Source organism: Ceratotherium simum, chromosome 36, assembly GCF_057802395.1.
Source record: "Ceratotherium simum simum isolate JZ-2026a chromosome 36, ASM5780239v1, whole genome shotgun sequence".
Classification (NCBI taxonomy): Eukaryota; Metazoa; Chordata; class Mammalia; order Perissodactyla; family Rhinocerotidae; genus Ceratotherium; species Ceratotherium simum.
In genome coordinates, this window is record NC_141935.1 from 9129041 (window position 1) to 9142758 (window position 13718).

The 13718-nt window shown below is 34.3% G+C and overlaps 1 protein-coding gene across 4 annotated transcripts in view; it reads right to left on the reverse strand.

Annotated features, from left to right (window-relative positions):
* The window catches only part of RO60 (Ro60, Y RNA binding protein), a 29191-nt gene that overhangs the window by 5601 nt on the left and 9872 nt on the right, over window positions 1–13718 (reverse strand). For 2 of the 4 annotated variants that reach the window (XM_004438993.3, XM_087424354.1), the window contains exons 3-9: window positions 10323–10543; window positions 9686–9832; window positions 9283–9420; window positions 5798–5914; window positions 4678–4791; window positions 4243–4389; window positions 90–2845 (exon numbers count right to left, since the gene is read on the reverse strand). In XM_004438993.3, the coding sequence (XP_004439050.1) occupies window positions 2693–2845; window positions 4243–4389; window positions 4678–4791; window positions 5798–5914; window positions 9283–9420; window positions 9686–9832; window positions 10323–10543 (1037 nt within the window). In that variant the 3' untranslated portion in view covers window positions 90–2692. Of the gene's footprint in view, window positions 1–89; window positions 2846–4242; window positions 4390–4677; window positions 4792–5797; window positions 5915–9282; window positions 9421–9685; window positions 9833–10322; window positions 10544–13718 lie in introns of those variants that run through there. The other 2 variants (XM_087424355.1, XM_087424356.1) reach the window with 2 other exon arrangements.

Consider the following 13718-nt stretch of genomic DNA (forward strand, 5'->3'; position numbering starts at 1 on the left):
TTCTTAGGATTGTTTTTAAAAGCAACATTTCCCTACATATTAATGTAGCAGTAATTCTAAAAGTAATTCAGTAATTCAGAAAATAAAACTTCTTTATCACTTGAGTACATTTTATTCATAATGAGGTAAATTTTTTATTTTTTCTATAGGAGTATGTTATATAGCAACACAGGTTATTAAGATGTTAATTGTGCTTGGGGATTACTATGAACTGCAGAAGTCTACATGTTCACAATTTCTCTGTTTTTCTACTCCCAAAGCAATCATGTATATAGACTATTTCCTAATACCTAGAAAGATAAAAGTCTGAGTAACTATTTTATCCCCTACTCTTGGGAGTCAGTGTTTTCCATTTTGTGGAGAAATGAACACTGGGATGGGAACGAAGAGACCAAGATTTCTAGATCTAGTGCTCCAAAGCCACACTCTCTTAGACCTCGGATCCCTAAATTAAAAAATTACCTTTTAAATTTCAGAGGTTTCTTCCAGCTCTAAAATTCCATGATTTGAAAATAAAGTTACTTTCTGGGGTGGCTCCTTTTAGTATTCTTTTTCTTCTTTCTTAAATCTCACCCTAATCTATTTAATGAGACTTACCTAAATACTTCAAAAAGGTCACATCTAATCTGATTTCTCTGATGGATTTAATATTAGTTTGTGAATATATCTGTTTAAAAGCACTACAGAGATAGTACATAACTGAGGGAAATAAACTTATACTATATTCCATTAAACATTTCTATTAGGAATAAAAAATTAGATCATGTTATAACTTTTAAGATCTTGGTTTACTTAAAGAATTCAAAAATGAGAACTTAATTCTATTAGGTTCTTTAAACTTTAAATTCAACCTGAACATAATATTTTAATGTATCAAAAGTAGCTAAGACATTATATCCAACGCTTGACAGAGGGTTAAAAACAGAATGACATCAGAAACAATGTATTTTGGGTGGGGGTGGAGGGGTGCTATTAGCTTTGCTGAGCAAAGAGTTCTCAGGTAAATCACAACATTTACAAATTGCTAGCCTTGAAGGAATGGCTACATATTGGAGCCAGCATAAATCTGTCAAATAACTTTGAAAGGAGCATTTTCTTGTCACTCCTAGAGCCCAAATTTCCCATGAAACAGAAGAAAATATCTACACAAACTCTAACACTACTAAAGTCCCCCTTCCCCACAAAACATAAAACCTTTAACCCGTCCAAGCATGTAAATATCCATAATTTACACTTACTAGTTTGACTTTTCACATAACAGTGAAAAGGGCTTTATAAATCCCCAGTAAATCCCTAATTAATATTTAAAGAATACATAAAAACTGAAGTTTTATGTGTAAGCTATCTTAGACAACCATGATATAATTATGAGCAGATACTGGCATTTCAAAAGTTAAACCTCCCCACAAAGGGATCTTTGCTCAACAAAATGCACTTTAGTGTAATGAAAAGAAAGTTTAATATACACGAATAAAATAGAAATAAATCATTTCTTAGAGACTGGTTAGTGGTAACTATGCTACTCAAAAACTGCCTTTCAAACCTGAAAGACCTACCTTGCTTTATTATTTTTTTATACTATCAAAAAAGAATGTTTTGCCACAATGAATAATGGACAAAGACATAGGAGGCCACTGACATGCTTACAATTAGAAAATATCTAAAACCCATTTATAATTGGCTAAAAAAAATAGTTAAAAGTAACTAGAACAATATTTATTTTAAAGTAAGGAAAAAGCTAATCTGTTTACAGTTGAGATTTTAATTGTCATACTTTCAGATTACGAGTGGAGTGAAATGCTTGAAATATTTTATGTTGTTTTCATTTAAGAGTATGAAAAAAAGAAAGTGTGACTACCTGAGGTTATGCTGTTATAATTCAGAGGAAACTGTCAAGTCACGCCCCTCACTCACAGCAATAAAATACACCAAAACAAACAAACAAAAAGCAAACCAAATAGACTTCCTCAGCTGACATAAACTTTAGAGTCTTTTCTCAGGGGTTTCCATTATGTTTCTAGTTAATGGTAACAATCGAGTGTAAACAAGACATCAGAAACAAAATATCTTTTTCACTGAATTAAGAAAGCTGCTATTTATGTGATCTTAGAAAACTCTTAATGGAATTTGTAAAACTCATAATTTAATCAAACATCTTATTTTTTTTTTTTTTTTTTTACCTCCTTGGTATAAAAGTTTACAGATGAGTTTCATATTCCATCACAGTTAAATGGTCCAGTGCATTTCAGAGTATATGGACATTATCAAAGCTGTCCTTTCCCAATGAAAACATTTAAGAAAAATGGAAGCACTTCTGAAACAAGTGACATGATATGCAACTACTTACACTTTTGGCTCTCACTTCTTTTAAGTACAAATGTGATTGTTATGCAAAGCAAAACTGTTTGACTATTTACAGTCTCTATCAACAAGAAGTTCTCTATTAGACAGAGGGAGCTACAGTGTATTCTGAAGCTATTTCCCAAGAGCTAGTTTAGTAGGCAGAAAGAACTTTGGGCTCATCTGATTTTTCCTTTCTTTTTTTTTTGGTAAGGTAAACTTTCCATTATGCACATACTATACCATCATTTTATCATCTTTCATTGGATTAAGATTAGCTGGGAAGTAGCTTCGTATTTTTAGTGAGATCACTGATGGCAACGGACCTCTTAGCTCATGCTGGTGCTTATTGTTAAATCACATCTAATGTGAAATTTCGAATTACATCCAGAGCTCCAGTATCAAAGCCACACATATCCAACATGCCTCTATCATCTGGGTCTGCAATGGTAAAACCATTTGATGTCATTCCACAAACAATCAATTTAGCTGGAATACCCATCTTCTGTAGGAAAAGATCAAAATACATATTTAAAAAATTACTATGTAAGCAAAAGCAAATAACCTCTAAAATTAAACACTCTAAATTCTATCACAGCTTTTCATTACAAAGTCAATTTTGTTTTCTCTCCATAAAATTTGTCAATCTTTCAGGGCCAGACTATGTGATCTTCAGAATAGAAAATAAAATTGTGTAAACAACTTGCCTGAAATTCTTGCTTCTCTGTTTTATATTATTATTTGTTCTATGGGCCGTAGAATACATTCCTGAGCAGCCCAGGGACTCTGTACTTAGGAAATCTGCCAGGGTATTCAGGTGCATCAGACATTTTTACTAACATATCAAACACTGGGGCAGTGTGTGTGGGTACATATAAATAATATTTCCCTGGGATTATTAATATTTGGCCTATGACTTTGCTATGTGTAATACATACATGTCACATGTAGGAACCTGTCCTCTACAGCTATGATTTAAGGTTAAAATGATTGAGTTTTTGAGAAAAACCAACAATTACTCAGGGTGCCCTATGTCAGACACCATAATGAACTTTTCAAGTAATTAATGTAATTGTTAAAACAACCCTTAACGGTACATAGTACTATTAACCACTATGACATATATCATAGTAGTGATATACTACTATGACATTTATCAGTTAAATAATTTGCTCAGGTCCACAGTTAGTAAAAGAGAGAAACCCAGGACTTGGAACCCAGGCTGTCTTGACTCCAAATTCTATTCTCTCACTTGTCGTTCTCAAACTTAAGCATAATTCAGAATCCCCAGAAGAGATTGTTAAAACACAGTCCCAGCCCCAGAGTTTCTGATTCAGCAGGTCTCCCACGGGGTGAAGTTCTACTGCTACTTCCAGTCACACTAGCAACAATTCAAGTGCTCAAAAGACCCATGTGACTAGTGGCTACCATACTGGATAGTGTGGATATAGAATTGTTTCCATCATTTCAGAGAGCTCAATTGGAGAGCACTGATTAGAATACAGAAATAGCCATAAACTTAAAACATAGATTATACATACAGCTTTGCTTTCACTTTAGGTAGTCCCTTAAGAAAACTCACAAATGATACTTTAATTTTTCAAGGAGCACAGTGAATCATTAGAAAATTTATAGTTAAGGTAAAATAAATATTTTGATTATTACCAAAAAACTGTTTGCAAAGGATAGTCTTAGTAATATATTGAATCGGAACTGGTTGAAATAAATTATATATGTGTAGCCAATACTTTCTTATTTCAACTACTGCAGAGTCCAGAACTGGCATTGTATTCCTCATACAAAGGTACAGAACTACCTTCAGTATCATTTTTTTGAAATATAGTGAATGTTTGAGAATTGACTCTTATTTGGGGCGAGAAAGAATATTAGAATTTGTTTTACCTTTCGATACTCCCTCAGAGCAACAGCTGGATGGACACTTCCAGCAAAGGTCTCATTATCAGTGAACACAATGAAGACATCAGCAGCTGTATTTGTCTTCTGAGCCCAGATCATTGGAAGAGAGCAGTCAGTTCCACCTGCTGGGATCTAACTCAGAACAGACACATGAATAACAATAAAAGAAAGTGCTCTAGTTTCTGTACTGAGATGTCTGAAATAACTAAGTACTTAAAAATACTACTTTTTACATTATCTCTTTGTTTAGAGGCAATATACAGGCCTTTCCCAAGCTTGCACATATTTTTTGATTTTGTGCTCATGAGAAAATTTAGATGAAACAAGTTGTTCTCACAAATTTATTAATATCAGTCACGATATCAATATAAAATTATTATACAACACATGTTAAGTAAACTTAATAAAATAATTTCTTACCTGATTCATAACCATTAAGACCTGTGGTAAGGTCATATCTGTAGTCACTGGACATGGTACCATTTCATCTGAAAAAGCAACTACATAAGAATCTTTTTCTGTTCGTGTGACAACCTGAAAAATTCAATGGTAGTAATTTTCAGCAGATTTGGGGGAAATAAACATAGTATCTTGAGGTTCATAAAACTTTATCTTTAAAAGAAACACTCTATGATGCTTATTTTAATTCTAAACTTATTGTGTTTTGGAACTACACAGTAACAGTATAGCTTTTAAAGTACTTTCACAAACTCTTACAAAGACACTGGTTTTCACAACAATCCTTTAAAGCAAATAGAGTATATAGTCTTCTCATTTCATTAAATAAGGAATAAAGCCACAGAAGAGGAACTAAGAAGCTCGCCCATGATTCATTTCTTGCTATTCAGTGAGAGAGTCAGGCCAGAACCAAAGTCTCCTGACTGTTGTTAGTTCCTGATCTTTTAACTTCTCTACTCATTAATAACTTCTCTAGGCATTATCTACTCCCTCAAAATACTATTAATATTTAATCTTTTGTTGTCAAATTAAAATTTCTATTCTGACTGTTCTTTAGACATGCTTTTTCAATATACCTATGATACTGTACATACCTAAGTATATATAATTATATAATATACTTAAGTATATATACAACATACTTAGAACTTGGTTAATTTTTAATTATCTTTAGATATGAAATGATATTTAAACGAAATGAAAGTGTGCCAAATAAACCAAAATGACAAAAATAAGTGAAAACATAATTCTGGATCATATCTAACTTTACAATTTTTTTTGTGTGTGTGTGAGGAAGATCAGCCCTGAGCTAACATCTGCCAATCCTCCTCTTTTTTTGCTGAGGAAGACTGGCCCTGGGCTAACATCTGTGCCCATCTTCCTCCACTTTATATGGGATGCCGCCACAGCATGGCCTGACAAGCAGTGCGTCGGTGCGTGCCTGGGATCCGAACCGGCGAACCCCAGGCCGCTGCACTTAACCACTTGTGTCACCGGGCCGCCCCCCTAACTTTACAATTTTGCCCCACAATAAACATTTTGTAGGGTGGCAAACATCCTAAATTGTCTGAGGTGTCCTCACCATGCACATGGCTGCAGCCACTGTGCTAGCGTTGAGCACACTGCCCAAAACTCTTTGGTTCATAGAAGCACTGACATCAACAGCCAGCAGGAAACGCTTTCCAGTTGGCTCAACTGTCTGAAGAGAAAACAAAATAAAACAAATCAAAAGCAATCACAGAAATTATAAGTAGATTAAATTTCTAACAAATCATATTTAGTTATCTTTCATTTGAAAGACTCTCTAAGATAAAAAGCCTGATTTTTGATTTACCAATTAATTGACAAGTATTTAACAATGCTTAGCTTTTACTACAGGTAAAACAAAGGAAATAAAATAGCCCATTTAATAATTTTATTTGAAGAAGTTAACATCTCCCTGTTTTTTAAATCTTTCCTCATGAAGAAAACAGGAAATTTCTAGCAAATTGTTTTTTGTGGTATTAAAATACAAATAACATAAAATTTACTTTTTAATCATTTTTAATTGCATGATTCTGTGGCATTAAGTACATTCAAAATGTTATATAATCACCACTACTATTTCCAGAACTTTTTCATCATCCCAAATACAAACTCTGTATACATTAATAACAACTCCCATTCCCACCTCCCTCTAGCCTCTGGCAACTTCTGTGTTACTTTCGGTCTCTATGAATTTGCCTGTTCCAGATACTTCATATAAGTGGAATTACATAATACATGTCCTTTTGTGTCTGGCTAATTTCACTTAGCATAACGTTTTCAAGGTCCATCCATGTTGTAGTGTGTTTCAAATTCCATCCCTTTGTAAGACTGAATACTCCACTGTATGTATATACCATACCTTGTTTACATATTCATCTGTTGATGAACACTTGGGTTGTTTCTACCTTTTGGCTATTGTGAATAATGATCCTACAAATATTCATGTACAAGTATCTGTTTGAGTCCGTTTTCAACTCTTTCGGGTATATACATGGGTGGTGGAATTGATGGATGGTACAGTAATCCTATGTTTAACTTTTTGAGGAATAACCAAACTATCTTCCCCAGGGGCTGCACCACTTTGCATTCCTAACAGCAATACACCAGGGTTTCAATTTCTCCATATAGTTCCAAATGCTTGTTATTTCTGCTTTTTGTTAAGAGCCATCCAACTATGTGTAAAGTGGTATCTCACTGTGGTTTTGATTTGCATTTCCCTGATGACTAATGATGCTGAGCATCTTTTCATGTTCTTATTGGCCATTTGTGTATCTTCTTTGGAGAAACGTCTCTTCAAATACTTTGCCTATTTTTGAATTGGGTTGTTTGTATTTTTACTGTTGAGTTGTACAAGTTGTTTATATATACGTTCTGGACATTAAACCCCTATCAGATATATGATATGCAAATATTTTCTCCTATTCTTTAGGTTATCTTTTCACTTTCAAGTGTCCTTTGATGCACAAAAGATTTAAATTTTGATGAAGTCCAACTTATCTACTTTTTCTTTTGTTGCCTCTGCTTTTGCTGTCATATTTAAGAACCTATTGCCAAATCCAATGTCATAAAGCTTTTTCCTATGTTTTCTTCTAAGAATTTTATAGTTTTAGCTCTTAAATACAGGTCACTATCCACTTTTTTTTTTTTTTTTTTGTGAGGAAGATCAGCCCTGAACTAACATCCATGCCTATCCTCTTCTTTTTTTGCTGAGGGAGACTGGCCCTGGGCTAACATCCGTGCCCATCTTCCTCCACTTTATATGGGACGCTGCCACAGCATGGCCTGACAAGCGGTGCGTCGGTGCGTGCCCGGGATCTGAACCCGGGCCGCCAGCAGTGGAGCGCGCACACTTAACTGATACGCCACGGGGCCGGCCCCCTACTGATCCACTTTGAGTTAATTTTTTGTATATGGTTTGAAGTAATGGTCCAAATTCATTCTTTTGCATGTGGATATCCAGTCTCCCCAGCACCACCTGTTGAAGATTGTCATTTCCCCATTGAACTGTTTTGATACTCTTGTCAAAAATCAACTGACCATACACGTGACAGTTTATTTCTAGGTTCTCTATTCTATTCCATTGATCTATATGTCTGTCTTTATGCCAGTACCACACTGTTTTAAGTACTGTAGCTTTGTAGTAAGTTTTGAAACTTGTAAGTTTGGAAGTGTGAGTCTTCCAATTTTGTTCTTTTTCAAGATTGGTTTCACTATCTGGGGTCCCTTGAGAGTCCACATACATTTTGGAACGGGTTTTCTGCTTCTGCAAAACATGCCATAGAGATTGCACTGAATCTGTAGATCGCTTTGGGTAGTACTGTCATCATAACAATATTAAGTCTTTCAAACTATGAACACTGGATATCTTCCCATTTATTAATGTCTTAAATTTCTTTCAGCAATGTTTTGTAGTTTCCAGTATATGTCTGCACCTCCATAGTTAAATTTATTCTTAAGTCTTTTATTCTTTTGGATGCTATTTTATAAATGGAAATGTTTTAACTTGGCTTTTAGATTGTTCATTGCTAGTGTATAAAAATACTACTGATTTCTGCCTATTGATTTTATGTCCTACAATTTTGCTGAATTCGTTTGTTAGCTCTAACAGTTTTTTGTGGATATTTTAGGGTTTTCTACATATAAGATAACGTCATTTGAGAACAGAGATAATTTTTCTTCCTTTCCAATTGGGATGCCGTTTTTCTTTTTCTTGCCTGTTAGAACTTCCAGTATTATGTAGAATTGAAGTGGAGCAAGTGGGCATGCTTGTCTTATTCCTTATCTTGGAGGAAAAAAATTTCATTCTTTCACTATTGAGTATAATGATAGCTGTGGGTTTTTTATATATGGCCTTTATCACGTTGAGAAAGTTCACTTCTATTCCTAGTTTATTGAGGGTTTTTTTAAATCATGAAAGGGTACTGAATTTTGCCAAACGCTCTTTCTGCATTAATTGAGATGATCATGTAGTTGTCCCTCCATTCTATTAATAGACTGATCTACTGACCGATCTTCATTGACTGATTTTTGTATATTGAACCAACCTTGTATGTTGAGGATAAATCTCACTTGTATAATCCCTTTAACTTGTTGTGGAATTTGGTTACTAGTATTTTGTTGAATAGCAAGAAATTTTTAAAACCAAAAATTTTAACTTACGGCTCTGATGTAGGAGTTTCATTCCTAAAAAAATCACTTCCTCTCAAGACAGAGGAGATCCACTACTGATTAATGAGAAAAACAGAGGACAGAGGACTAAGTCAAAGGATTCCACAGGAATGCAAAATTTTAAATTTGGTAATTTAAAACTTGTCAAAATGATCTTAGGATAATTGGTTGTTGCCCAAAGGCAGGGAGAAATACTTTACTCATAAACTTAAAATGTTAATTTTATACCCACCTTCATATGAACAAGGAAAAACAAACGAATATCTAATCAAAAATGGTTAAACTATTAATATCACCTTTAAAATGTGTTTTTACAAAAGATATTAAGTCCTAATTGGGTCATTTGTTTTAAAACAAAAATCAAACCATTACCTTAAACGTTTTATAAAAAGCGGCATCCAAAGCTGTCAGAATGTCTTCATCAGGGCACCACTTCAGTTTTCCTCTGAGCCCATGCCCTATTTTATAAGTTTCTAATGCAATTAAAACATGAAATGGATGTATACGAGCCTAGAAACAAGACAAACACAGAAAGTAAACGCAAAATTCAAATGAAAAATTGTAATTATGTCTTAGATTTTTGTTATTATAGCTAATAAATACTCCTTCATAAAGAAAAGAGAAAAATGAGGACATACTAATCTTAGATTTCAGAGTCAAAATGCAATTTGGTAAGATAAAAGTCTGCGAACACCTAAAAAATGTGCTGACTGTATTTCTAAAATTTAGGAGCCAACTTTTTCAATTAGTAGTAGCTAACAAAGGTAATGCTTACCTTTTTCAACAGTTTTTCGTTACACAGTTTTTCACATACTAAAGATACTTCTGAATTTCCTGGTTCAAGCACTGAATTGGCAGTCATCTTTCCTAGATTTCTTAGTAATGCAGTAAGAGGCATTTCTTGTAACAAAGCCTTCCATATCTATTGCAATAACATAGGCAGAAATATAAGGAATTAAGAAGAAATGAATCAGTGTAACAGCTATATCAATAATAATATTAATGATATATTCTCTAAGGGTTTCTTTTGGGGTTCAGAGCACTTTCTAAACAAAAATTTGTGCGAACTGGTCAAAGGCTTATCAAATAAACTAACTTGCTCTTTACTAGAGCAAGAAAATGAAGTATATTTTATGAAGGACCTGCATAGAACAATTTTATTTATTTATTTTTAATTAGCAAGTCAAATTAACCAGCATATTTTCTGGATCGGAACTAACACTTACTGAATGCCAACTACATCTGGGCAGTGTGTTACGTACTTTAAACAAACACTAATTTCAAGATAAAAATATTTTCATTTTTCCTTAAAAAATATTAATATACAGTTACCCAAATATATAGTTACCCTTTTAACACATATAAATTACTCATGTTTCATCACACGCTATAACATATTATAATTTACTTACCTCTTTAGACTTTAAGTGATTTGTTAGAAGATGTTCCCTAACTAATCTATGCTCTTCTATTAGATGAATGACTTCCAGCTCATCTTTTGTGTGCTTCACTTTCTCTACAGCCTCCAGATACTTTAATAACTTTTCAGTCTCCACAGAAAGTGCTTTTTCTTTATATAATTCATGGACCTCTTTCCAGCCCTTTGTAATATATTTGGTCACAATAGCAAGTCCTTTAACAAAATAAAGAATTGAAAAGGCATGTAGGATTACTAGGTAAAAAACAGAACATGTTTACTGAGAATGCATTATGTGACAGGCATAGCTAGACACACAGGCGTTAACTTCAAACTGCAAGGCTGCTTTAGGTGATATAACATATTTAAGGAAATAGAGTCACTTAATTATGCTTATTCCATCATAACTGTTTCAATATGAGACTTTGGAGAAAAACCTCCTATATCCTAAGTCATTTTAGTATAGAGCTGTTGTGTTTTTGAGACACTAGCATTAGAAACTTTGGTAGACAGTGCCTATCTCGGATCCACAATCTCAGAACAACTCACAAAAGTACAGATCTTCTCAATTAACCTCATATTCACTTGTCCCTTTCAGCTGCTAACTAAGTGTGCATTTATGAACAGCAGAGATGAGTGGAAGTGGACAGGAAGGCAGGTAATCTATAATTTTTTTTTTTTAATGACTAAGAAAGTATTACAGCCCAAATTAAAAAAAAGAAACATAATGTTCATTTCTTCTACAAATTCTTTTCATAGTTGAAAGACCTTTGGATTAGGGGTTGAGGAAATCTGGGTTCCAGCCCACAGTGTGCCAATAAACGGCTGTGTGATCGTTCTAGGCCTTACTTTCCACTTCTGTAAAAGCGGGGGGTGGGAGGGAACACTGAGTTATCACATTCAAAGGTCTATGGGGGAAAGGTGGGTAAAATAAACAAATGAAACAGGCCATTGACATAATAGAGTGTGGGGCTGTAGTGAACTAAAGAGAGTATGCCCTGACAAACGTTTTAGCGAAGTACCGGCTTAGTGCTGCCAAAAAAATATATTTTCAAAAGAAGCCAGAATACGGATTTTTATGTCATGTCTTCTAATTTTTTAACGTGATGTTGGCAAAGAATTCATTTTTTTCTAAAATACTGTGCAGGCCAATACATCTCTAAGGCAGACTGTGCCTATGTGCTATTTCCGGACTCTAATGTAAATAATTTGATCAAAAGTTAATACTGATATGCAGGAACTTCTAAAGTATTGTGACTTGCTATCTTCCAGATTTTAGTACAAAATCTTACATTGTCTTAAATGGTTAAATGTTTCACGTGAACATGTCTTCTATTTTGTCCTTCCAACTAAAATAAAACTTCCTTAAATTCAGTCTTATGAGTATTTTTCTCCTACCTAAGTTCTAGACTTGTGTTGGCCACACAGTAGGTACACAATAAATACCTCATTAATTGAATCACATTTTGACTTGTTTTATCTGTTTTAAATACACTTTTCAGTTAAGGTATTAAAATATTACTTGTTCAGTAGCTTAGTTGGTTTCCAAATTCCTTTCACTCTGAGAAGCCTGGGGATCCTTTTTTTTTTTTTTTAATTTTTTTTTAAATTTTATTTATTTATTTATTTTTCCCCCCAAAGCCCCAGTAGATAGTTGTATGTCATAGCTGCACAGCCTTCTAGTTGCTGTATGTGGGATGCGGCCTCAGCATGGCCGGAGAAGCGGTGCGTCGGTGTGCGCCCGGGATCCGAACCCGGGCCGCTAGCAGCGGAGCGCGAGCACTTAACTGCTAAGCCATGGGGCCAGCCCCCAGGCCTGGGGATCTTTTATGCCATAAATATACTGCTATTATTACAAGGTTTTGAGGATGAGTTCTGCCCTCAAAAATTTAGAATTAAATGTGGGAGTAAATTTAGGGAACTTCTATTAATTCCTCATTTGACAGACCAAGAATTAAGAACCCAGAATAACTATTTGCACAAATACAGAAACTAATTTTTCCTATTAGAACTAGCACTTAGGTCCACAGCATCATGTAGTGTCTCAAAAGGCAAAGCTGGATCCTTACATTCTTCTCATACTGGATCAAAGATTTAAAAGTAAGAAAAGTAAGGCATGAATATGTTAGGAAAAAACGACAGGAAAATATTTTTATGGCTTTAGGTTGGAAAAGCCCTTTCTAAACCAAACACAAAACAAAACCTATGAAGAAAGACATGGACAGCTTTGATTACATTAAAATTCCAAACTTTCGTGTGCCAGAAACAACCCCCCCATCAAAAAGACTGAAAGACAAAGCAAAAACTGGGGTAAAAATGCACACAATGTATATAAAATAATTAATTCCTATACTATGTATCCCACGTTCTTAGAACAGTGCCCATCCATAGTAGGTGCTCAATAAGTATTTGATGAATCAATGAATGGTGACTAATCAATATTAAAAAGAAAAACAACTCATTGAATCAATGAATGGTGACTAATCAATATTAAAAAGAAAAACAACTCATTGAATAAAAGGGCAAAGATACAATATAATCCACAAAAAATACAAATAATCAGTAAGCACATGAAAAGATAAGCTTTGGCCCAAAAATACAAATTTAAATAAGAAGATATAATTTTTCACCTATCCTATTGGCAAAGATTAAAAAACACTGGTAATAGTGCATAAATGTGGGGGAACTGGCCACTTTCATATATTCTTTGTGGATTTAACCATTATAGAAATATTTACACTATGCAAGTTTTTTTGCAGTATTTTTGTAATTGTACAAAAAACAGGAAGCTACTTAACTGTCATCAGTAAGAGACTAGTTAATTCTCGTGTATTCATACAATGGTATACATGCAACTATTTCTACTGACCCGAAAAAATATCAATCATATACTTTTTTTTTTTTTTTTGTGAGGAGATCAGCCCTGTGCTAACATCCGCCAATCCTCCTCTTTTTTTGCTGAGGAAGACGGCCCTGGGCTAACATCTGTGCCCATCTTCCTCAACTTTATATGGGACGCCGCCACAGCATGGCCTGCCAAGCAGTCCGTCGGTGCGCGCCCGGGATCCGAACCAGCGAACCCCGGGCCGCCACAGCGGAGCGCACGCACCCAACCGCTTGCGCCACCGGGCCGGCCCCTCAATCATATACTTTTAACTGAAACAAAGAATGTATGTAAAATTAAAAAAAATAAAACATAGCGCTATGTTTAGGAAAACCCTGGAGTAATATACAACATATCATATATAGTGACTTCTTCTGAAGGGCAGGACTCCTACTTTCTGTATTCTATAGCTATTTTAAAACAAGCATGTAATTTCTAATAAAAAAATCAAAATACAAACGTTTGTGTATATAAATATTTACAATGATTTACTGCTTAAATTTCACT